Below are 25,338 nucleotides of genomic sequence, written 5' to 3'. Positions count from 1 at the left end.
TGTAAAATCGGTGACAGGTTTTCAGAACTCCAGTGTCACACTGCGAGAAACACTCTGTAGGCAGTAACATAGGCTCAGGCGAGGATCTCCGTCAGTGAAGTAGCATTTTTATTCGCGGTTGCAATGGCGGGCGTCCCACAAGCAGGAGCGCACCTACTAGTCACATCGTACAGTTTATATCCTTTATTTCCCGACGACCGGGAGCCTCCTGTTTCCCCATTGTCTGGGTAATCCAGGCTCACAACCTATCCGATGCTTCACAGACAATACATGGCTTTCAGTTGCCAGCCTGTTACTTTTCCAATTTCTTTTGACTTTTTGTGCTCTTTAAAGGGGTAATGTTTCTTCACTTATCTGACTTGACACCGTGATTTTCGAGTTCAAGTTTGTATTTATTTATTTATTTTTTGTAAGGAGATGTACCAAGCTGTCTTTTTTTACTAAAAATTGTTTCATCAGCACATTTCTCTATCTTCTTAAGCCTATACTAGTAGGGAAAAACAAAACAAAACAAAACGAAACGGAACAAAAAACAAGTGCAAGAATAGCAGGGCTCCTCAGTCTACGTCATGTGGTCGCTTTTTCCAGGTGAAAAAGCGGGGCCGTAAGTGGCAGTACACCCTCTCTAAGTAGGACTGCAGAAACAATAAACTTACAGCAATCAGCTTCTCTACCACGTATGTGGACTTGTTGAGACTGTGTAAAAACCCTTCAGAAAACGTCATTTTCACTCTTTGCCCTCGGATAGCAAGAGTGCCAAAATCCTTTAAGGTGAAGTCCGTGTCCTCCCTATTTGTGAGGATGCGGTAGAAGTATTGCAAGGTCTCCTCCAAACAGCTCTGCACTATTTCCTTGCTGTACGGGACGTTCAGGCGCATATTCTCATAGCTCAGCACCACTATCTTCATATCATCTGGAAAAAATGAGGAACAATGCAACTTGCACTGCAGTTGAACAGATTCAAACAAAGTGCCAGGAGCTTCCAGCTAAAACATGCTGCTGCAACTGAGCGACAGTTGATACCATGATGCACCAGCACCGCATATAAGGTGTACAGGAGTGGTTCTCCAATTGACTGCGACACATAGGCTCGAAGGTCCAAATACTCAGGATATTTTACCTCCTAAAGAGAGACCATGAAGATAGAAAAATTATCCCAGAGCACTTCGTGGACTAGCCAGAGAAAAACACTTCCAAAAAACACAGTCTAGAATTACATGAATATATTTCTTGATTCACTAAAAATAAGTCTTCCCATAAACAACGTTTAATACTAGAAGTTGCAGAGAGCTGTTTCGTGATGAATTAGCCTTCTCAGAGGAAAGCATATACTTCTTGTATATGAACTGTGAGGCCATCCGCTTTTGTAATGATCATCTCGATCATCATTCGGTTCATCTCGCTAGTATCTTTCTCTGCTCCAACTTCTTTCCCCTTTGGATCGGTAATATCTATTGCTACCTTGTTCTGATCTTCCTCCGCTGCCAGATCTGTACTTTGAGTATTTGACTGCTCTTCTGCCATTCTCAGGGCTGTTTCTTTCACCAGGGAAAGATCTGTACCTGCTTCCCTCCCAGTGCTCCTGCTTGTGAGTAGCTTCTCCCTGTTTCTCTTTGAGGAGGGGGAGTGAGAGACCAGTTGTGGTGGAGCTTGGCCACCCACCCAAGTACAACCACCACACACCTAGTAACCTCTAAGAGCAGTCTAGAGGTCCACCTGGAAAATCCAGCAGTTGCTAGAGTGCACTGGGAGTGTTGTGAGCTCTCCAGGGGTCACAAGAGCACACCACTGGGCACAGGGATGCAACTCAAGTATGCTAAACAACACGGGTGCGTATGGGGGAGTGAACGAATGGCCGTATGGTGTTGAGATACCTCCTGCGTTAACCACGAGATCCAGTCATGTCAGCAAGCAAGCCAGAGTTCAGGAAGCTTTTGGACAACACTGTCAGATATATGGTTTAATTTTTAGGTAGTCCTGTGGGAAGCCAGCTGTTAGACTTGATGATCAAACCCCTTGCAACTCAGGATAGTTGATGATATTCTCCATGAAGTTGGCCCAGATCCCATGAGCTGACCTGATGAGTCACAAAGCTGTGCACACATCTCATGCCGCTAGGAGAAGAACTTCAGGTGAAATGAGTTTTCTCGAATGGAGTGTCTCTAGAGGCCAAGTATCCTGGCTCTGATGAACTACCTGTAGCCAGGGTTTTAGATACCACGGTAGGCAGGCCTGGTTGGGTGAACATAGCTAAACAAGGCGTGTGCCCTGTCAGGCTCCTTATCTGGAAAGTACAGGCGCATCTTGTCCAGGAGATGGCCTGGCCAGAAGTTATTGTCGCTTGACTTTTGATTCTTATTCTTCTCAAGACGCCTAAAGAAAAATAAAGAAAAGAAGAAAAAAAAAAAGTCAGAGAGAGTAGCATGTTTTATGGAAATAAAATTCTAGGCAACTTCACTGCTATTACTAGTAATGGCAAATGCGAGCCTGACAAGAACCAGCTACTAGGACTTCTGGAAACCCCTGCCTGTCCTTCTTCTTCATGACTGACATTGGAAATGCCAACTTGTGAAGCTGTCTTGAGAACTGATGTGTTGCCTATCACTGTAGTACATAAACTCTCTGAGATGAACTAGGAAGACTGTGCTCTATTTTGCAAAGTGTTTCTTCTCCTCAAAAGCTTCTCCAGTCTTCCAAAGCTGGATTCTTTAGGACTGCCTTTCTTCCATGAGCTCAGCTGTGAGGCTGAGTCTTTCTATTCAATCGGATTTGGGAATCACTTTGACTAAAGAAGGTGCTGCAAGTGCTATGACCAAGCTGGTAGTGGACATCCCAGTTTCATGGGTCAGGAAGGACCTGTGGACACTCATGAACTCCTTGGACAGTACGAGTCCGAAGACAGCAGGGACAAGGACAGCAAAAGAACTTGGACTCGTTTTGGAAGAAAAGCTTTTGTGGGTGACCTGAGATGCAAGAAAAATTAGGGCAAATTGCCTCTGTTCTCAGGGCTGACATTGTGTCTATGTCTAGAAAACTTGCATCTCCAGATCCTACAGATAAATGTTGAGATGCAAAGAACGTTGCTCAGGAAAACAGATCTGCCACCTGCATCTGACTTTTCTCCTGCAACGGTTAGTAACGCTCTGAAGGGTCAGTTTTCTAGAGGAACAGAGGAACTGAGCTGTAATGGGAGGAAAAGAAGCACCGCCCTACTAGGAGCAGCTGGCTGCACGCTGCTGTAGCAGGCTGCTTCTGCCCCCGACTGGAGAGCTTCTCCAGTCATCCAAAGCTGGATTCTTTGGGATTGCCTTTCTTACGCAAGAAAAAACATTCTCTGAGAGGATTTCCAAGAAGCGTTGGGTTGGCCTGACAAGGACCGTCTTAGGTGAGAAGTTCTGTCATCTCTGCAGTTTGGAGTACAGAGAAGCTGTTCGCCAGCACCACTGCAACCCCGCAAGTCAGCAAAAACACAGCAGTGGCCGTGTAGCTGAGAAGAGATCTCTCTTCCTCTGCTATCGCTTGCTGCTACCTTGCAGCACCCTAACGTTCCACTTTGATACCTCAGTACCGCCTCTGATGCAGTGGGAGCTGATGCACAGCAGGGCAGCAGGAAGGGACTGATCATAAGCCCTCTTTGAACCAACCTGTTTTCTGCCTCCTTGGCCTGTTTTCCTGATGCACTTTTTGACCTGGACATGCTCAGAGGAGATGTGGCGTCAGCATGTCCTGTGCTGTAGTATCCTCCAGGCTGCCTGATCTTCCTCACGTCTTCTCCTTCTTTGATGATCTTGTCTCCTGGGTGCAGCAGGCCTGTTGACAAAGCGCACAGAGAAAAGCAATGGTGTATGGACAGCCAATGCTGAATAGCCAAGAAAACTCTGTTCTCCTGTTGCCCCAAGCCTGTCCCCCTGCCGATCCAGGTCACCTCTGGGTTTGGTCGGTGATACTGACCGGGAGGGGACAGAAAAAATGGCCCCGCTCTGGAAAGGAGGAAGACGTGATGGCCCAGCAAGTGCTGAGAGGACATGATGGCCCTGGCCAACTTCACATGGGGCCTCTTCCCACACGCCCTGCCCTGGGCTCAGGAGCCCCATTTCAGCTCAGCCCTTTGCTCACGTTGCAGCTGTAGCAGTGTCCAGCTGACACAGCTCTGACTCAGCTGTGCCTGGCCATGGACCTGCTGAACCTGACCATGGTCTGACCATGACCTTTGCCTGACCTTGCACTTGCCCCATCACCATGAACTTGCCTCATTAACTGCACTCGTGTCTGATCCTGGCTACCAGTCCAGGGGGACGTGGCCCTGGCTGCTCTGTAGCACTCTTTGCTATCTCAGCCCTGCTCTGGCCCTGCTGATGGTATTGCTGATCCTAACCAGCAGCATCTGCCGTGGCCCTCCAAGGGCTGCAAACATTCTCCATCAGCAGTGCCCCACCCTGAACATGCATCGTGCTTCTGGGTCTTGGGAAGAGGCAGGAGCATGTCGGGCTTAGTACGTTCACATTAGTACATTCCTTGCTCTTTGCTTTACCTCTTTGCAGCGCTTTGTCGGTGAGACAGATGTTACGCTCCTTGCACTGCTTGGAGCAATTCAGATAGTTCACAACGGCATTTCTGCGATAGTGGTCAACCAGTGCTCCCATGTCACCCTCTATAGTTGATGGCAGGCAGTGTTCATCGACGGGTGCATCCCCAGATCTCACCAGCCGACACTTTTCTTTCCACTCTATCGGGCTGTCTTTGATCTGCAAGTAAAGCAATGGTCCCAGTTAGCTTTCAGTGAGGCCCTGGAGTTGCTGCATTCCCTTTGGAGAAACTACAGGCAGGGATCCATCTCAGAAGTGCGTGTAGATGGGACTCAGCACCCTGCGATGGGACCAAGCGCTTATCTGGGAGTGCCATTCCCTTCCAGTGCCAGGCCCACAGGCAGACGCTCCCTAGAGCACCAAGCACAAGAGCAGCATACTGGACATAGGTGCCCCAGCTGAAAAAAATCTCCCAGCCACCATCTCTTCTCTGATTGTGTCAGGTTCACTAGAGCTCGGATGACTCCATCCCCACACCTGAACATAGCTTCAACTTCCATTTCTTGACGCTTCAGTTACCCAGAAAAGAGTGTTTACATCACCAGAGTGTTCAGAAGCCAAACCAGTTGTTTGAGACAGCTTGTAGCATCTCAGCTGTGAGGCACGATGTGGTCAAGGGACTACTGAGAAGGTAATATCCAGAACAATCTCCAACCTTCTCCTTTGCTGCCCACCCCACATTCACGAGCACATACAGGGGCGCCTTTTTTCCCGCCACACTACCTTCTCCAGCCGTCTGCTCTCTCTTGAGCGCTTTCCAATCTCTTCCATTTCATCCCAGTCTAAATGTCGCCGGCCTGGCTCAGTGTTGACTGGGGGCACTTCCAAGAGTATTAGCTTTTCTTTGGGCTCCGTGGGAGAGCAAGGCTTCATCCCCACAGCTTTGTCCCCAGCAGAAGGTGGAGAAGTGGCAGCTTTGCAAGCGTTTCTCCAGACCCAAGGCTGTGTATCTACGGCAGTTTAGAAAGCAAACACATGAAAAGCTCAGAGAAACCCTGTTAGACAGTAGCAGAAATAAAAAAAAAAAAAAAAAAAACCAAGGCTGATCAGTGTTTATAAGGCAAAAAGCTTTGGCATTTTGTGCAGTCTGGAGCACCCAACAGACGACGATCTTTGAATGGAAGCATCCTTTCGCTTTCAATCCAGACACACATATTACAGACGACTCCCATCTCCGCTTTGCCCCATTCAGTTTCATGCTCGCAATACACGTTCAGGCTACAAAACAATTAGTACAACAACACAGCAGCAAAATGCCTCTTCTCTCCAAGATGTGAGAAGAATGTTGCCATTACCTTCAGATAAAAATGACACAGGTACCATGGCAAGCCTTCAGGTTTGGGCTAGGTTTTAAAGAGTAGGACCTTTGAATCTGCATTGTCCAGCTGCCCTCAACAGCTGGAGAAAGGGTCTGCTTCTGATCAGCCAGATGATCAACGCTAACCAATAAAATCCAGTACAGGAGGTTAAACCTCGGGGTTCAGATTCTGAGTCAAACCTAAAAGATCGGATAAGCTGTCTCCCACAGATGGGCTGAGTATTGCACTTCCCCTGGATTCTTTAGCTTCTCCCCAGAGGTCTCTTTTCAGCAACCGCGTTGCAGGACAATAGTCGCAAGGAGCTATATTCTGGATCTACTTTGGCATTCCCTAATGCCACCTGTGTACTTTTAGGGCATCTGCAAGGATAGAGATTCCCAGCCCAGGGTTCTCCTCTCACCTTCGCCGGTCTCTTTGGGCTGTCCTTTCCTCATTTCCTGCCACTGCTTTTGACATTCAATCAGATCTTCACTGCTTATATAATTCCTCCGCTTTGAAGAAGTCAAGAAGATGACCACATCCTCCAGCTCCTTGTCACTGATGGGAACTTTTGTCTGGCAGCCAAAACAGGAAGCGACAGTGTGATCAATAAAAAAACAAGGCTTGGCCCGGAGTAGGGGGGGGATGAGCTTTGCTGTTGTTTTAAATGCTTTTTCAGAAAAGGCACAGAGGCAACCTGTTGAGCTTTAAGCTTTACATGAGTTTACCAAGCACTGAAAAATTTACTGGTCTTTTGCTGTCCTCTGCTGAGCTCTCAGCTTTCAATGTGCCAAACTTCTCAGCCATCTGGGCGTCAAGAAGCTAATTTGGCTTGGAACAGAACATCAGAAAACACCTGAACTGCTAAACCCTAACAGATCTGGACATGCTCTTGACAGTTCTGTACCGTTGCAGCCTGTGGAAAGTGAGGCTCAGCACGAGCTCTGCTGTGCCAACAGGTACTAAAAGGCAGTGCAGCGGGCAGACACATGAAACTGGCCAAGGAAAGACCAAGTATCAACACGAGGAAACTTGATGCCAGTTCAGGCCACGTTACTGAGCGCTGACTGTCTTTAGAGACTATGAGGCAATGAGTTTCACTCCCTCCTGGGACTCAGTCTGGGTGGCAGCTCGCATCTCTGCAGCCTTCCCTTCCCTCTTCCCTTCAACATTTCACAGGCTGTGGGAGCCATCCTCTGAGAGTAACACAAGAGAAGTTGGAGCTTTTCCACTTCTCCGGGTTGGCATGCAGCAAAACAAGGCAAAGTTGCAGCAGTTCCTTACTTTTCTCTTCCCTACATACCTCCTTGATGACTTTAATGAAGTCTGCTCTCATGATCTTTCTCTGTTCCATTCCAGCCTTTCTGAAGATGTCTACCATTGTCAACTTCTGTTGGTGTAGGAGGTTATGCAGTGCGATAAGAGCTTGAGGGTATGGTGCACAAATAAGGGGAAGGCTACCCTTCTTCCGGGTCTGGCTCCTTGGTGGTGGTGAACACTGAAAAGGAATTCGAAAATACCCTCAAATCACCGTTATCCAGAATCACTCTGCCAGCAGATGCAGAAGTGGCTGGGATAAAGCAGTGTCGCGCTGCCGACTTACAAGCAGATGCTGAGGCCGTGGCACGGCCACAAGAGATGAAGTACAGTAATCCCAAGAGTGGCACAACACCAGGTATACTTACGTCTGGCCTGTCGGTCTCGACTGACTTGCTTCTAGCCCTCTGGTCTACTCTAGCTGCCGTTATTCGTTTCCTGACTCTTTCTTCCAGTTTGGTAAAGGTAGGTTTATGACTCAGCCATTTTTCAACATCTCCAAAGCTTTTCAGCTGAGACCGGAGTTGCTTCCTCTCCTGAATCCAAGCCTCCAGCTTTTGTAGATCATCTTTTGTATCACAGGTGATCTCTGGGGAGCTGAGGCTATCTTCTTCTTCCTGTCGCTGCTGAAAAACAGACAAATGACAGAAGCTGGTGTCCTGAGCTGGTTTCAAACAGGGAGAGTCTGGTCTTGCCACACAGGGAGCAAAAACGAATGCAACATGTGGAGCGTGGAGCAAACCTACTTGCTTTCCGTTTAAAGACAAGCACTGGATACAGTTTTCTCCCATGGTGTAGTTTGAAACCCTGCTCCAAAACCACTTCTGGCTTGACATTAGTCAAACCATCGGTCATATGCCTGCTGCTTATGTTAGTACTTTAACTGCAGATGAGCTTCTTACAAAATCTAGTGTTGAGATCGCATTGGTATAATGGTTTTGGAGGGGACTTCCTGCGCTGAGGCTTTTCGGAGCTATAGATGGCAAGGGTGTCTGGGCCTGCCACCGATCCCAGGTGTACAACAGCACTGAGAAATAGCCATCAGGCAGTCGCAGAACAGCATCAAGACACGTGTGCCCTGCCTCTCATCAAGGTGTTGGCTCCCTGCCCTGAAAGAGCAGCTGGAACAAAACGTCAGCTGTTACGCTCATGAAAAATGGTCTTAGTGCTCTTCATGTTAACTGAAGAGACCAGAAGTAACAGCTGCTCCTGGAGCTCTCCTGCAGCATGATGCATCGGGAGCTGCCTCAAGCCACTGGACTTAAGTTCCAGGCCAGGGAAAAGGTGTCCTCCTGTCAAGGGACAAAGAGTATGCTTCTGCCCTCACTCTGCTAGACTGCTCTTGGCGTCCCTTGGCTTCTGCCAGGAATTCCTTCCTCATGGCAATGTGCCAGTGTTAATAAAATCAACAGCCACGTGCCCTGCTCTCTAGAGGTGGCAATACTGCCGGGACTTGGAGACCTTCACAACTCAGCTTCCCCCCAGCCAGCAAAATGCTACCCTGCGGGATGCTTTACAGGGCTTTCTGTACCTGGCCCATCCACATCTTATCCCTTTGTCCCTCATCTTGCTGTTCCAGCAGTTTTGGAAATGTGACTCTTTTTGCTTCTCTGGTCTCTTCTTTCTCCTTGCTGGCCACAGACGCCTCCAGTTTCCCTCCAACCTGCACCCCCAGTACAGAGAGTGCTTCCTAGAGGAACCCAGAAATGCAATAGCAGCAGTTATTCGTCTGTTTTTGTGTGTTTTTTGTTGTTGTTGTTGTTGTTTTCTTTTCCCTTGCCTTTTCCTTTTTCTGTTTTCTTTTTTCTTTTTTTTTAATAGTGTTCTTCTCTCCCTCATCTTCTCTATTTTTCCCTGAAGGTTTGTCAGCAATTTTTTGCTCCCAAGTTCTTACAGATGCAACCAGAAAGCCATTCTGTTATGACCAATGAACTAACTCATGAACGAGCTATTTTTCAAAACAGGCTACTTTACTACCCAAGTAAAGGGATGTTTTCACAATAAACATCTAAGTATTTAGCGCGTACATCCTTCTCCTAAGATGCCCCCACATGATCATCTACAATCAAAAGAGACACAAAAATTATCTCGGACCACCTTACATACCTGTCCTGTGTGTCTATGATCTTCAGAAGCAAGCAATGGCAATTTAAGCCTCTTGCGGGGAGTTTCTTTGTGCTGCCTTCCTTCTGTGTCTGGACATACAGGGAACAGTCTGAAAATACACACCAGCAGGAGTCAGGAAGTGGATCTGAGTGCAGGAAGGGTTTCTCTTCTCCACCCTCTCTCCAAACGGAGAGACCAGGGTCGTGGAAATCTAAAGAACCATGCACATGACTCGCAGCTGCTGGGATAATGATCAGCATTTAATCACCAAGAAGATCTCAACACTGGAAGGTGCACACAGGCGCACTTACACAAGAGGTTTGAGGCCTTGGAGCTTGAGAGACTGGTGGGTGAGGATGTGTCTGAAAGTCCACCCAGGAGGTTGCCTAGGGCGAGGAAGTTGACTCCACACCTCAAGACTGCCTCCACCAAGACAGAAAGAAGGGTAATCGTTGTAGACAACTCCCTTCTCATGGGATCAGAGGGCCCCTATATGTCGGCCAGACCCTACCCATAGGGAAGTCTGCTGCCTCCCTGGGGCCCAGGCCAGGGACGCTGCCAGAAACCTTCCCAACCTGGCTCGCCCCTCTGATTACTGTCCTCTACTGATAGTCCGGGCTGGCAGTGATGAAATTGCTGAGAGAAGCCTGGAGGCTATCAAAAGGGTTTTCAGGGGACCGGGGCGGTTAGTAGATGGAGCGGGAGTACAGGTGGTGTTTTCCTCCATCCCTGCAGTGCAAGGGAGGGGTACAGAGTGGGTACTCCCACGTGCCCAGTGATGGGACGAGGGGGAATGGGCTAAAGTTACACCAGGGGTGGTTTTATTGGATATTAGGACAAACATCTCTACTGAAAGGGTTGTTAGGCACTGGGGTGGGCTGCCCAGGGAAGTGGTTGAGTCACCATCCCTGGAGGTCTTCAAAAGATGTTTAGATGTAGAGCTTAGTGATATAGTTTAGTGGCAGACTTGTTAGTGTCAGGTCAAAGGATGGACTCGGTGATCTTGGGGGTCTCTTCCAACCTCAATGATTCTGTCATTCAGTACTAGGGCCGGTTCTCTTCAATATCTTTATCGATGATCTGGATGAGGGGATTGAGTGCACCCTCAATAAGTGTGCAGACGACATCAGGTTAGGTGCAACCAGCACCTGACTTCAGAGCAATCTGAGCAACCAGCTCTGACTTCAGAGCTGATCGCACTTGCAGCAGCCCACTGGACTGAGACCTTCTGAGAGGTAGGATCCTATAAAGCATGCCACACAAGCACAAGAGCATAAGGCCACTCTAACAAATCCTTTACATCTCACCTGCCAGGAGACTCTTTTGCCTTTGTTTCCTCCTCTGCTTCTTCCTTCGCTTCAGCTGTGGCCAATGTGCTTGGAGAAAGTCTCCTTTGCGCAAGTTTTAATGTATGAAGAAGAGACGCTGTAAACACAAAAGGAGAAAACCTCTCAGCACATCAGGCACAGATCTGCTCTGCAATGTTATAAGCTAGCTGAGGTATCCCTGTGATTCCTTCTGAGACCTGTTTTCTAGAAGACTGCAAGCCCTTCCTGACTCCAGATCCCATCTGACCTTTGATACCCACAGTGCTGCATTACCCCTTTTGCTGTGATCTTTCTGCTGCAGCAGCAAGTCCATCCCCTCTGAACAGTGGGGGTTTTGCGGGGACACACATTTTGGTGCCTAACAATCTCTTTTGGGGCAACGATTTCTTGGAGCGGCATACATGGTTTTTCTACACAGGCTTTCTATCCTGGTGCATTCAACTCAAGCACGTTATATCTGTGATATTCATGAGGAATTAAGAATGAGGAGTTCCCAGCTTTAGAGGAGAACCAAAGTTTTGGCACAGCTTGGCAACCTTTGTGCATTCTTCTCGACACAATTTTTCTCATCAAATGACAACATGGTGATTCAAAGCGGTATGCCCAGCCCCTCAGTCTCCCACAACTCAAGACGGAGTTTGTTATTCACAGTGCTAGCGGACTTGCCAAACACTGACTCCCTCCTGCACAAACAAACCCATAAAATGGAAGAGAGGCACCCTTTGGCACGTAATGCAGGGGAAAAACATACTTCAGCACTATCTTGTTCAAAATGCGTCCCTTGAGACTTACCAGGAGGGTAAACAGAGGCATACAGCGTGCCTCTGCTATCCCAGGCATCTCCCTGTAACCTGAGTCCCAAGCACCCCCCAGCGAGGACAACAGGGAAAGGCACAAACCTCCACCAGCAATCAGTCATTAACGTTACCTTGTGCATTAAGTATCTCTTCCTCTGCAAGACGCTCCCTAGCAAGCCGAGGTACCGCCTTAATCTCAAACCTGGAAGTAGGAAGAAGGCACCGTTCTGTGAAAAGGGCTCCTTTGCCAGATTAATGTCAAGGTATCCGTGGAGAGTCCAACACATGCCCTAAAGCATTCAAACTGAGCAGTGCTGGCCTCAGAACAGCTCAGCAGCCCCTCGCTAGACAGAGGTTTGGGTTTTTATTTTGCCTCAGTGCTCCTGTGTCGTCCTGACACAAGAAGGCATTTCAGAGTTCCTTTGATTGACACGAGTTTCACCAAAGACATGGAAACATCACAGGCAGGGGACAAGCATAGATCTGGTCCTTGTTCCACCTGCTAAGAGATCCTGTCCATGTTGCATTCAAACCAACAGAAACACTAGGATCTTACTTCTTTTAGATATTTTGGCAGTTTTAACCACATAAAAGAGAAGAAGCAGATGAAACATTAGGTGAGTTGCTTCAATGCGTCTGCAGAGCAACCCAGTTGCCTCTGACTGGAGTAATGGTAAAATGCAGAACACGGTCAGTAACTGAGGGTGATGCGTAAGCCCAAGCTAAGCAAAAGCAAGGATGAAATTAACTGCAAAACAGTAGTTTGAAAGAGCACTACCAATCATGAGCTGAGCACGTGTGAGTGCGCGCAGAGCAGGGCTGCAGGAACAAATATACTTACTGAGGGAACAGGTGGGCACGGCCAAAATGGCTTGGGAACAGGGCAGTTTCTTTGTCCAGTCTGACCAACTTTTTCTGCAGGGACAGAAACATCTGACATGAGTCCAAGGAAAAGAGCTCAACATTCACAGAGGCCTTTCTGTAGCTCCAGGAATTCACTGCCTCTCAGCAAACTTCTGGACAAGTGCCTCAGCCAGTTAAAACACACTGCACAGCACATGATCTGCTAGGGTGAGGAACGCTGCCAACCTTTTCACAAGGACCGTAGTTAACAGCCTCAGCCTGTGAACAAGTCAATGGAGCAAACACAAGGGAAGGCCCGTCATGAGCCTCGGCTTCCAGCTGCTGCTTTCAGTGGGGTCGCTTGCTTTAGCTATTCCTGAATGCAGCGCAAATGGGTCAGAGCTGGTGTTATCCCCAGAGTTTTTCACAGGAGTCAGAGGATTGCGTTGGCAGTGTGGAGGAACACGGAGACCAGAGCTTTTCTGCTGGGACAGGAGAACTACACCAACAGCCTGCCTGCATCCAAAAGGGCCTGGTGTCCTTGTGCCTCAGCCTCACGCCCGCAACGGGGGGGGGAACATCATCAGCCTAGCCGTTGCTTTGGCTTCTTTCCTATTTATGGCGAGGCCCTTCCAGTGCTATCCTTTGCCCAGCAACGATACGACTGCACGCATTGCCAGCAGTCATACAGCAAATAAAAGAAAGAAAACAGAAAGCTCTCACTGCGATGGACTGTGCCTAGCTCCAGCGTCCTGGCAGCTCACAGCTGCCAGCAGGGCTCAGTGCCCCCACCCTTTGATGGGGCTTCAAACCCACTCTAAGTAGGACTGCAGAAACAATAAACTTACAGCAATCAGCTTCTCTACCACGTATGTGGACTTGTTGAGACTGTGTAAAAACCCTTCAGAAAACGTCATTTTCACTCTTTGCCCTCGGATAGCAAGAGTGCCAAAATCCTTTAAGGTGAAGTCCGTGTCCTCCCTATTTGTGAGGATGCGGTAGAAGTATTGCAAGGTCTCCTCCAAACAGCTCTGCACTATTTCCTTGCTGTACGGGACGTTCAGGCGCATATTCTCATAGCTCAGCACCACTATCTTCATATCATCTGGAAAAAATGAGGAACAATGCAACTTGCACTGCAGTTGAACAGATTCAAACAAAGTGCCAGGAGCTTCCAGCTAAAACATGCTGCTGTAACTGCTGTAGTCTAAGCCTTGTACGACTCCTTAAAGCAGCTGATGTATGCCCCCCCTCAAGAGAAACTGAAATCATTCCATCAATGTACCAAGTGCACAGCTGTGACTCCTCAGCCCAGAGACAGGACCCAATGACCTCAGCCGTCTGCGGAACACAGGAGGAGGAGGCAAAAGGAATGCGGCTGGTTCCCATGCAAAGAGCCCAGGCTCAGTGCACGCCTGGTCTGGGGAGACCTGCCTCGCACTGAGACAGGCAAGCACAAGAACTCTTCCAGACAGTTCTGGATAGTCCCTGTGGCCTTCAAAACTCAGGAACAAATGTCTCTGCTTTTGGTACCAATGCCCTTTACCCCAGGGCTGCCTGACAGAAGTTCCTATTATCCAGGAGAAGCTGAGAGTCATTGGAAAGAGAAGACCCACCCCAAATGAAGCACCAAGCTCTTAGTGCTGCGCAGGTCTCATCCATGGCACACAGTAGCCAAAGCAATGGCAGCAGTTGACAGAAATTACAGCAAATCTGGCCATTGATGGGTTTCTATGCCAGCCATCTCTTCTCTCTCTCAGGGCCTTCTGACGGCATCTGAGTTGCCTATCAGCACTTCTAAACAGCAATCGGCATAACCCCTTAATATATGTACACATGGGAAAACAAGACTTTAATTGGTATTCTTACCAGGAACGCGTACACAACGGTGTTTCAGGTTACGAATCTGTCCAAGAGTCTTGGACGGTGAAAACACAGGTCTCCGAAATGTGAACACCTGGCCATTTTCAAAAGATAGCCATTTTTTAATATGGAATGTCCCCAGTCCTGTTACAGTGACGGCCCGAGGCTGGTAAAGAAAAGAAGGGGAAGCATGTTTAAGTTGGAAAACAGAGTGAGGACTTGTGACATCTTGCAACGGGGTGCCCTGTGCCCTGCCCACTCCCAACGCGGCATGGGGTAAGCTGGGGGAGCTGGGAAAGCTCATGAGAAGACCCACATACTCGGGGCATTTTCTCTCCTTCCTTTGCCCCTCAAGAAAATGCGCGGTGAAGTAAAGCAGGTGGAGGAGGTCTAGCCCATCCTTCAGCTAGGTCCCTTCCAGCAATTGGGGTTAACCCTGGAAGCATCCCCAGCTGTCTGTTTGCTCTCTCCACTCTGAAAGCGAAGAACAGCGAAGCCCCAGCAAGTTCTGAACACATTTTCCTACCGTTTTGTATCTTTGATATAACTATAAATACTTGATTTTCTGTTGGGTTGGTTTCAATTATTACAATTATTTCAATTTACAGAGAAGCTGGTCTTTGGCACGCTTGGGGCACATCTGTACGTGTCAGTGCGGCTCTGGGAAGAGCAATGGCACTTGCTGGCACAGGGCTGCCAGGACTTCCTGAAGCCGTGGGGTGAGGGGAGGGGTAGGGTGCAGTCCCACCTTCGTCATCATGAGCAATTGCCGAACCTGCTTGGACACACCACCCCAAATTGTGATGACATCTGGAAAGCAAGGGAAGGACATGTCAAGCTCAAAGTCAGCAAGTCCATGGCCCATCAGCACATTTCTTTACAAGGCGTTTGCAGATGCAGGTGTGATCTAACACAGCTCCCAGGATGAATCCATCTGTGACTCTGGATGAATTTTTGACTGATACCAGTCTAACAGCTCTGCCACGTCCCAGGAAAGGTCTGCAGCTGCAGGAGCTCTTAAAAGCGTTTTGGACAAGGGAATGCAGCCTGTAGGCATCTGAAATGGGAGGGCCTCTCTTAGCCCTAAGCCTTTTCTGAGAGCCATGAGGCACAGGAGGCTGCAGCAGGAAGAAGCCACAGGCAGGGAGGGGCTCAGCCCCTTCATGAGAGGCCTTGCTGAAATGCTGACAAGTCAGCAGATCTCCTCCTGACACATGTATTTCTGGCAGTTTCTTGGGAGCCCATCAGGAACTGCAGGAACCTCAGCCTTCTTCCAACCGTGCACGCATCTTTCCCTTCAGAGACAGATCTCCACGTGTGACCCATCAGCAAGCGGAACCCGGCCACAGGACTGCCACCACGGGCAGGGCACAACGCCACACACACAGCACCCTTGGGGCCTCCCCCGCAGACAAGAACCTCGCTTTCCACAATTTGTAGAGTTCGTATCAGTCTATAGCTACACTCATAAGAGGTCCCAAATGCCTTACCATTGACAGAAAGCTTCTTGAGTGTGGGAAACGTGACCTTGGTGCAGCCCTCAACCTCACTGCAGCGCTCAATGTTGGTGATTAGCGCTTCCAAGTTTGTCATGATCCTGCTTTGGGTCAGCACGTCAGGCTAGAGAGTGAAAGATCTGTGATGTTTCCTCCCTTTTTGATGCCCTCTGTGCTTCACCAAATAGCTCCTGCACCGTCCTACGCCTCCCTTTGTCCTCTGAGACTCTGAGCTACAGGAGAGACTTCTCGTGTCCTCCAGAGAAAACTGGATGCAAGAGCCTCCTTCAACGCCCGAGCTCACTGAGGCGATGACAGAAAGGGCCTGGCACGCTGTGGCATAAGGGGAGCTGCCATTGTGATGCGGAGGTGTCCCTCTGTGACCCGTGCTCATGTCAGAGGAGTGCAGGGCCACTCCTTAACACAGCCCCTGCGGCCCAGCCACCTCATTGGGCCCTGCAGCAAGAAGGGGGCTGCATGTTAGGGAACTGCTCCCCCATACACACGCCCTCTCCTCACTCCCCAACGAGGCTGTGAGACAGGAAGAGCCTCTGAGATGTCACCAAAAGGAGGACAGAAACTCTGTTAGTAAGGAAAGCAGCTGGATTCACAGGACTAATGGCATAATAATAATAATAATAATAATAACAACAATAATAAACCTGCTTTTTGACTCTGTCAAGATCTGTACCTGCTTCCCTCCCAGTGCTCCTGCTTGTGACGCTTTTGCTCCACAACTTCCACGCTCAGAGAACACCTCCTTTTGCTGGAAGGACCTGCTTTTTGACTCTCCTTCTCTTCAGTAGGAGCATGTTCCCCCTTGCTTTGGTAATGCTCTTTCTCAGTGTTTTTCGTCTCGTCCTTTCTACCTTGGCATCTCTCTGCAATAGCTGAGGAGGAAAGCTTTTTAGAGCTACATTCAGTGTCACACTTGAGAGAGGAAGTTTGCTGCAATTTCTCACCAGGCTCAGAAGTCTCTTTGCCGTACAAAACGTTTTCTTTTGAAATGAGGTCATGTTCTTTTCATCTTCTTGGTTTCTCCTTGTCTCCACCGTCATCACATTGGTACTGTGCGAGGTATTCATCCTTCCCAGTAGATTTCGGAGGGTCCGCGACACTGCACAAAATAAAATCACATTTCTCACTTCTGCTGAAGGACGTGAAGATTAAGAGTAAAACCTTCCAAAGGCAAACAAACAAACAAAAACCTCCGGACTACAGGAACACTTGCAAAGATATGCCATTTAGAAACCTCTCCTGCAATTAGGACACCTTCTCCAGCTCCCAGAGAAAGTGTTTTTTCCCCTCTTGCTTCTGAAGCCATTGCACTAAAAAAGCAAACGCATCTGTCTCCCTCCACATGCTGCTGCTCTGAATAAGAGAACAACAGCGGGAAATTTACCTATTCTCCAGGTGTTCAATTGCAAAGCCTCCTCTGGAGGATCAACAGCTGTGAATTCAGCGTGCTTAGGAGAAATCAGATCTATGTCTGAACCACAACTATTTCAGTAGCATCACTAACTTATGTTACTCTGAAGAAGCAGTCAGCACCCTTTCTATGTTAGGAAATAGCTGAACAGAGTCTGTTATTCACAGGAATTATTCAGGCAGGCTTCTTTAGGAAGGCTGGGTTTCACTAGAACATTACTCCGCAAGTGCCTTCTATTCCTTTTCCCCTTAGAATTTGGGGATGTTTCAGCTAAAAAGGAGGGCAGAAACACTCTCCGTAGGTCTCCACCATGTAGTAAAACAGCGCTGTGTACCTGGTTAACCTCTGCAGCCAGCAAAGCATTTGTATTTGCAGCAGTGCCCTGACCCCAGCCTCTTGCTGAGCTCCGTCCTGTGCTGCTCGGATGCTCCCACTGCTCAGACACGGGGGCTTAGAGAGCCACCGGGCCAGCACAAGCCCCCGAGTTCACTGTCAAATTCACATTTGGCATCTTTCACTTCACCAGCGCCGCCGGACGAGGAGCCCAGCAATGCCTGACGCCGCTCCGGGCTCACCTAAACGCGGGGCAGGAAATTCAGATTCAAAGCTGCGAAGGTTTTTCTCAGTGAAAGCATGGAATGAGTGGCCATCGGTGACTAACCTTACAGGAAGGCATTCACTTTGTGAATGCTGCAGTGAGTGAAGACTGAAGACGTTTTCTGAGTGACCTAAGGAGAGTCCTCCCCGAAAAGCAGGACGTTTTATTGTCTATGTAACATCTCCTTTGAAGGTTCGAGCACGAGATCCACCAGGTTTAAAATCTCAAGACATGGATCTGCCACCACAGAAGCAATACATTTCATCTACTAAGCCTAAATACCCTATTTTGCCTCCTCTGTAGGTTTAAAAAAACACGGCCATGCTTGAAGGAATGCATTCTCAGATATTCTACGTATTTACAGTGCTTTAATTAATACCACAGACATGTTGTGCTGTTTAGGGGAATTTGCAATTACATTTTCATTTCCAACCAAACGCAGCCTGACTCAAATTGGGAGCAACAGGAACTAATCATCTGGAAGCCGGGATATGCATCATTCGCCATTTTCTAAGAAAATGACAAAAATATAAAACCCCAGCAGTCTGAGAACGTGAGCATTGAGGTAAAGGCCTGATCAAACAAACGCGCACAACTATGATTTGTCTTTTTAACTCACCAGAAGTCTGCAAACTGCCATGGTAGCAAATGAGGAGAAGGAGCTGGTATTTACAGAAGTTGCAGCTGAAGAGTCAGATAAACCATTCGGGTCGATGCTCCCTTCCTGCAGGTTTAAGCTGCGGTCACATCGCCTATTTCAAACCCTTTTGATTTCTACCAGTCACCCCAGATCCCACCTATTTTGCACGTTTTCCAATCAATGAATTCGCTACATGATTTCTGGGGCAGAAGAGCAGGCCTGGTGAAGAGGAGCATGCCTGGGGCCATCATTAAATCAAATCAAAAGCGTCCAGGAGAAGCCCGGGGTGTGGTACTCACAGGGAATGTTTGCGAGCGGCCAAGTTCAGCAGAAGAGAATAGGCAGGACTGGAAGCCCAGGGGAACGAGATGCATCTGTTGTTGTAGGCAGCCCCAGCAAAATGTTACAGCTTCACTAGCCTGGGGCATGATTCCCCCCTTCCCTTTTCACAGCCAAGTACAATATTAGCTTGCCTTTTCTTTTTTTTTTTTTTTATTATTATTTTTATTTCTTTTTGCCATCGTCAGGCTGAGGCCGGCTGAGAATATTTTGTGTCTAGACTAATAAATGTTTGTGCGGATTTTGCAAGAGCGGCTTACGGGAACAGAATCCACTTTTTGTTTTCTGCTGGAGGAAAAAAAATAAAATAAAAATAAAGGAGGAGCATTAAAAGCAACCAAGCACCCCCGTGCATTTGTTTGAAATTGCATATTACGGTGCTGCTATTTTATGTGCAATCAATACATAATTTGGCAGAAAAAAATGCTTTTAAAATTCAGAGCTATCCCTGAGCAGCTAAGGTTCTCTTGGAAACTGAAGGAGGAGTCTGAAATTATTGTTCTTTTGTTTGCATCCCCCAGTGGGAAAGGCAGCACACAAGTAGAAACCACTGTGCTTTGAGGCGGCATGAATCATTAAGAATAAAGATCCCCCCCCATTTAAACATGAGATATTAAAACTGAATCTAGGACAAAGGTAAACTAAACAGACTCCTTCCTTCCCGGGCAGTCAGTGGGTTAAATCAAGTATCAAAGGGGCAACATCAACCTTATAACCTCCTCTGCCGAAATTAAAAAAAAAAAAAAAGGTAACTTCTATTTTGCCTGCCCCGACCCCAATCGCATCGCCCGAATGGGTGCAAACTGCTGGGATATGTGAGGGCCCAAGCCTACATTTTCCCTGTTTCGTATTTGTTGGAGGAGGGCGGGGTATCTCCAGATGAAATGGCTGACCGAGCTTTTTATTTCCTCGCTTTGGGTGGAAATGACTGAATCTTTCCAGGCAGCGGAGCAGTGCTCGACCGGCTCCCTCGGCCTCCCCGCGTGGGAAGAGCCCTGCCGGGAGCAGCCCGCGTAACCCTCAGATGCCAGCCCCATCAGGATTAGGTCCAGCAATGGGATGTTGGCTCCTCTAAGTGAGGACGCATCCTCTCGAAACACATACACAGAGATTTAAATGAGATATTCCCAAGAACACCTGCCTATTCTTTCAGCACGTGTGCAAAGAGTAAATTCATTTTACTTCATTCCTCTTTTTCTCAACTCTCCCCTCCTTCCTCCGGAAGGAAACAGCCAAGCAATATTAGCAGGGCCTTCCTTTTCCCCTGGTGGAGTCCAAGAATGCGAGAATTGAGAAAAGCGACTTGTCAGGAATCAAGTTTAAAAAGAGTGTTTGTGGACTGCGAGGTAAAATACCGGAAGCTGTAATCAGAAACAAAACTTTTAACTAAAAAAAGCTTCTTTCCATTGTAAATTATTCCAGTTAGTGAAATAACAAATCAGTTCTCTGCTCAGCCACAGCCTCCTCCACCAAATTTAAGTAAAACCTGCAAAGAAGTCGAAGTTGTAAAACATTTGTCAGATGCAAGGGGCAGCGTTGCGTGGGTTAGCATCACGCTCGGATGCCCACAGTACCAACAGCTGCTTTCTTTCCAGAGGCACCAGCTCCTCCAAGAGTTCCCCGCACGAAGAACTGAAGAAGCTGCAGGCAGGGTGAGCCTTCCTCAGTCCTCATCCTCACAGCGAGGAGTACTGGGGACGGGGAGCTGTGTTTCGGCTTGCTAAGAAGCAGAAACCCCCCGAGTTTTCAGGCGGCCTCCGCTCAGCTCCCCTTGTGACTGCTGCTCGGGACACGACCCTGCCTTGCTCAGCACCCTCGACTCCAGCAGGTGCTGCTGCTGGCAGCTGCCCTATGTATACAAAAAAAAAAAAGAAACCAACACAGTATTTTCCTGCTTTTAAGTATATCCCGAAGATTTACTAGGCATTGTGACGTTCTGCAGAAGCTCACAGCTGTAACTAAGGTTTGTGGGGTGTAGAGGGGCTGGGGGCTAAACAAGGCCAAGAAGAGCCACATCTCCTCCCCGGTTGTCTCCCCTGTACTCTTTTTAGGACATCCAACATTCCCAGATCTCGTTTTGTCCCAGTGACCAAACAGGAGCCTGGCACTCATGCACTACGCCTTAAAACCTCTACAAACCATGCGCCTAAGTCACAGCACTCATTATAAGCCGGCAGCTCTTTCTGGTCTCACAAACTGTATGTGGCTTGAGAGATGCTCTCCAGATTCAGGGCGCTGAACACCTGCAGCCTTTGCCATAACCATGACAAAGTTCAGGAGCTCCCTGCTGGCTCCAAGGCTGGCTCCAGCAGCGGCTTCAAGCTGTGGGTCAAGAAGGCCAAGACACCCAACGAGAACCTGCAACACCAAGTGGCTTTCTGGAACGGCTCCAAACACAACTGGAAGCCTGTTGGTTTTTTTTTTGGAAGTGAGCTCTTCTGGACCTGTTAGGTGCAAGCAGAAGTCAAACTTTCAAAGCATGTTTGCATCATTAAGCTCTCCATGATCTATCTCCAAGGTCTTCTAAGAGCTAGTAGCAACGTGGTCAGAGTTCTTGCCTGTATTTCCCTTCACGTTCTCCCACGTCAGCAGCCGTGTGCTCCCTTTGGGCTGACTTCCAGAGCTGGGTAGAAAGGATCCCCTGGAAGCAGAGATGCTGCTTTATGCAACACCTTGCAGCTCACTGCACTCTGAAGGGTACACGAAAAGAGGTGAGTGGTCCTGGTGGTCCTGGTGTGGTTCCTTCCAGCTCTCAGAAAGGCAAGAGAACTGGAAATGAACCATCAGCCAAAGGGAGGCATGGCACAGCGTTATGAAATGCCATCTGGCTGCTACAGGATAAGGAAAGGAGGCATTTTTGGTGGCTCCCATCTCCACAGAAAAAGAAACAACTATTTATGCAGCAGAGCGGTTGGAGTATTTCAGGAAGCCCTGAGCTACCCCAAAAACCAACAACAAAACCACAAACCAAACTGAAAACAAACCAAACTAACATGATGGACTGCAATAAAAGATGAACATCAGAATTAATACTACCAATGACAATAAAGATGTTGAAAACTGGAGTCATCACATCCCTTGTGTAGACTGCAGGAGGAAGCACCTTTAGTGCCTGATGTGACAGTGTCAGAAAGTTAATTAATAACACCACAAAACTGGATTCCTGTGAGCACACACTCGGCAAAGGTGATACAACCGACAGCCGGACTTGAACACTGATACTGGTACCTGACTGGGAAATAGCGAGGAAACAAAGGGAGGAGGGGAAACCGTGCTATCCTGAAAATTGCATCACTTGTTTACAAGTCACCGGCAACTCCGAGGCAAACCATCTCGGGCATTTATGGATCAGTGACCTCACGTCTCTGGCACAGGACAGAGAGGGAATACCGACCGTGAGTTCACAGAAGGGAACAGCGCGTCCAGGCCCTCCTGCACTCCGCCAAATGTGGTCAGAATGTCCCCTCCCCTCATCACCCCAAAACTCATCACGTAGGACTTCTATTAAACAGACCCCAAAGAGCTCGTTCTGTCAATTTTGCAACAGGCTCAGGATTTCTCAAAATTAGAGAGCCTAATTTCATAATATACAAAAATACTGCATCTGGCACAGGGGAATTCTCAGCTAGACTTCAGCCTTGAGACACAAAGCGAAACTGACCATAGAAATAGAGATTGGCCAGAGCTCAGCCACAAGCGAGTATGCCTCCGTTATATTTATTACGTGCAAACAGAACTAGAAAAACAGTTTACACTGACTTGCTGCTTTAGAAGTTAGTTCCATAAAGATGGAAGAAATTCTCAACTCAAACTTGAAGAAAGCATCAGACTGCAAAACCAGTCGCAGATCTTTGAAGTAAGACTGTTATGAATTCAGAAGTCACATCCAAACAAAAAGATCATTTATATTAATGGTAACTAGATTAAAAAAAAATTAATCCTGTCCCTCAGGCTTTGTAAGTGACTGGGGGAAAAACAGCGCAAGGATAGTAATAAGCCTAAGTGAAACACCACAAACTGCTAAGGGAAGCAAAAGACCCAAGGAAACAGCCTTTTTGGTACATTAGGAACAAAAGGAATCCTAACAACAGCACAAAGTCCATCACTTGACAGAAATTCTTCAGCGTAGAGAAATTTACAAAAGGCAGAACCGTTCAAAAGCCAGCTCTAACAGGCTCCAGGGACGCATGAACACGCAGCGATAAACATCGGTTTTCCCAGTAATAACCAGCAGAGATAAATGACGACAATTACGGCTAGCAAACGGAGCGCTGGATGCAGCTGAAGCAGGCACAGGTCATCGAGGGCTTGGCAAGAGAAGAGAGAGCCCAGGAGAGCCACAAGAAGCATTCAAGGAGTAGGAAAGCCTCACAAAGAGAATGCCTGCCCTACCTCCAAGTGTTATGTCTCAAACTTGTCTTTGTTAAACAAGCACAGTGCACAGGTGCTTTACGGAAATGCAGAGGGCTTTTTGGCCGAGGAAAGCTAGTAGGACTGCAAGCCTGAAGTTAGCAGTCACCTCGTTTAGAAAAAATGGCACCTCCTTCTAACGAGCTCCGGGGAACCCAATTAACAGCGTAACTGGAAGAGGCTGCCTTGCTGGCAATGTTTCAAGACGGTAACAAATGGGTTTTCTACTTAATGTCTGCTTGTTCGGGGAGGTTTGGACTTACAGCCTATGGCATTTGGGTCCTGGGGTTTGCCTCATACAGGTTGTTCTCCACAGCTGGACCAGGTTCCTCAGAGCACCCACCAGCTCCTCGTGCGTGAAACCCCTCTGAGCAAACACCAACGCAGCACAGGCTGCTGCTTAACACCAGCAGCGCAGCTTTCCAAACTCCCCTCTCCTTTCCCCCTCCAGCGGGCTGCTCGTGTTCACCTCAGGCCTTCCACAACAAAGCCCCCTTTGCACGGATCGCCGTGCACTTTCACAGCGCCAAGGCGCTCTCTGGGGCGCCTGTCCCGGCTGGGACCGCCACCTCAGCCTTGACTCACCCTTCAACAAAGCCAAACTTCTCCGTCAAGCCTGATGGGGAGCCCCAGCACCTACCGAGCAGCGCTGACAGCCGCAGCCTCTCCGCTCCCTCAGCGCCCCGCCGCCGCCTCCATTAGGCGCCTCGCCTCGCCCCGCCGGCTGCCGATCTCCAGCGCCGCGCAGCACCTGGGGGACAGCCGGGCGTCAGGGCGGCCCTCGGCACCGCAAAAACCCCCGGCAGGGCTGGGGACATGGCCCCGCTCCCCTCCCACCGCCACACCGAGCGCGCGTGTGTATATATAGAGGGGGGGAGGGGAAGCCCAGTCTCGGCTGGCTCCGTCCCGGTTCAAGGCACGGAAAGCGAAGTTGCTCGCCCTGCCCGTGTGCCCCCATACCCCCAGCTCTGTCACAGCCCAACCGCGCCCCGTTCCCCCCTCGCAGAGCCGGGGAAGGGGTGCTCGCAGCCGCCCCTCTCCTCAGGGCCGGCCGGGGGAGCGCCTCGTCTTCTCCCCAGGGGTCTCCCATGGCCGCTTGGGGTCGCCTCCCGCAGCCGCCTCGCCCCCTCTTCTCTCAGCCCCGCCGCCTGCCTCCTCCTCCGCCGCCGCCGTTTTGCGTCTCCGGGAGTCGTCCGCTGCCGGCGGGGCGGGCGCTGAGCCGTCGCCGAGTCCCAGCTCCGCCGGCCGCCCGGGCCCTCGCCTCGCAGCCCGCGGCGCCCACTCGCATCCTCCCGGCGCCTCGCAGCCTCCTCCCCCCGTCCCCGGGAGGGTTTGAGAGCCGGGCAGGGCCGGGCAGCGGCGGGCCGCGGTGCCTCAGCCTCCCCCGGCAGGGAGCGGGGCGGAGCCGCTCCGCCCGGCAGGCGGCGGCCGGCCCGGCCCGGCTCGGCTCGCCTCGGCTCAGGGCATAAAGGCGCTGAGGGCGCCCGGCTCCCCGACCTCGGCTTCTTCTCCAGCCCCGAGTTCCCCTCAGGTGCCCGCTGCTGAGGGAGGAATGCCCTCCGGGGCTGGCTGGGACACCCCCAAAACCTTTGGAGAAAAAACAAACAGCGAACAAACAAAAAACCCACCCCCAACCCCCCTTTTTTCCACCTCCAAGTTGAATAAAGAGGAGCTCTTCCTTCAATACGTGTCCAGATATCTTAGTCTACGCTTCGCTTTAACTCCCACTACGTACTTCTCTTCAATACCGCTGCTTTTAGCAATGTTTTTACCTCAGACGCTAAAAGTTGATCTTTTCCCCAAGTCAGAAAAACCAGAATGGGGCTTCTGGGAACCCTTAGCTGTGACAGCTGTTCATGTACAACCGAGATTTACACCTTTATATATATTTAACTGTGAAGGTCTTCTTCTCTCCAGACCAATAACGGGGAGAAGTTTGCCCAAAACTTTGAAAAGCAAAAGTTTTGATGCCAGGAACGCTCCTGCTTCCTCGTTGCCTGTCATTCCCTTTTAAGTATGAAATTTTCCAGTTGCAATGCAATGAGCTGACTGTGGTTCCATAGGTAAAGATGCATTTAGGATACCAGGTTTTCAACATCGTCTTGAAGTGGATAAGAAGAAACACATTTTTGCCTCAGTGGTATGTTTTTTTCCTCTCCTTTGCCTGGAGATGCAATGAAAGCTTCCTGTTGTCCGCTCAACACAGGCATCTTCTTCACGGTAGCTTTTTAAATACAGTGCTAACAACACAGCTCTTTGTTCCCTTCTGTACATCTACTGAAACGCAG

At 49.1% G+C, this 25,338-nt stretch overlaps 1 protein-coding gene across 8 annotated transcripts; it reads right to left on the bottom strand.

The window, feature by feature from the left end:
* Window positions 1-87: 87 nt before the first annotated feature.
* LOC113841105 (EF-hand calcium-binding domain-containing protein 12-like) lies at window positions 88-24,611 on the bottom strand. 8 transcript variants are annotated; one of them, XM_072028124.1, is made up of 19 exons: window positions 24,203-24,611; window positions 23,691-23,801; window positions 16,597-16,751; window positions 16,326-16,524; window positions 14,887-14,948; window positions 14,145-14,304; window positions 13,124-13,380; window positions 12,274-12,347; window positions 11,564-11,634; window positions 10,615-10,732; window positions 9,308-9,416; window positions 8,733-8,891; window positions 7,570-7,827; window positions 7,188-7,382; window positions 6,306-6,459; window positions 5,310-5,536; window positions 4,532-4,745; window positions 3,645-3,810; window positions 88-2,373 (listed from the first exon to the last, which is right to left on the bottom strand). In XM_072028124.1, the coding sequence occupies exons 5-19, from the start codon at window positions 14,896-14,898 to the stop codon at window positions 2,211-2,213; spliced, it is 2,337 nt and encodes a 778-aa protein (XP_071884225.1). In that variant the 5' UTR covers window positions 14,899-14,948; window positions 16,326-16,524; window positions 16,597-16,751; window positions 23,691-23,801; window positions 24,203-24,611; the 3' UTR covers window positions 88-2,210. The 8 variants fall into 8 exon arrangements, with proteins under 8 accessions (XP_071884225.1, XP_071884226.1, XP_071884227.1 ...); XM_072028125.1 differs by having other exon boundaries at window positions 16,326-16,751; XM_072028126.1 differs by lacking the exon at window positions 24,203-24,611 and having other exon boundaries at window positions 23,691-24,066.
* Between the last annotated feature and the right edge of the window lie 727 nt (window positions 24,612-25,338).

The sequence above is a fragment of the Anas platyrhynchos genome, chromosome 26, assembly GCF_047663525.1.
Source record: "Anas platyrhynchos isolate ZD024472 breed Pekin duck chromosome 26, IASCAAS_PekinDuck_T2T, whole genome shotgun sequence".
NCBI lineage: Eukaryota > Metazoa > Chordata > Aves > Anseriformes > Anatidae > Anas > Anas platyrhynchos.
The sequence above is the reverse complement of the archived record's forward strand: the minus strand, read 5'-3'. Positions and strand labels throughout refer to the sequence as shown.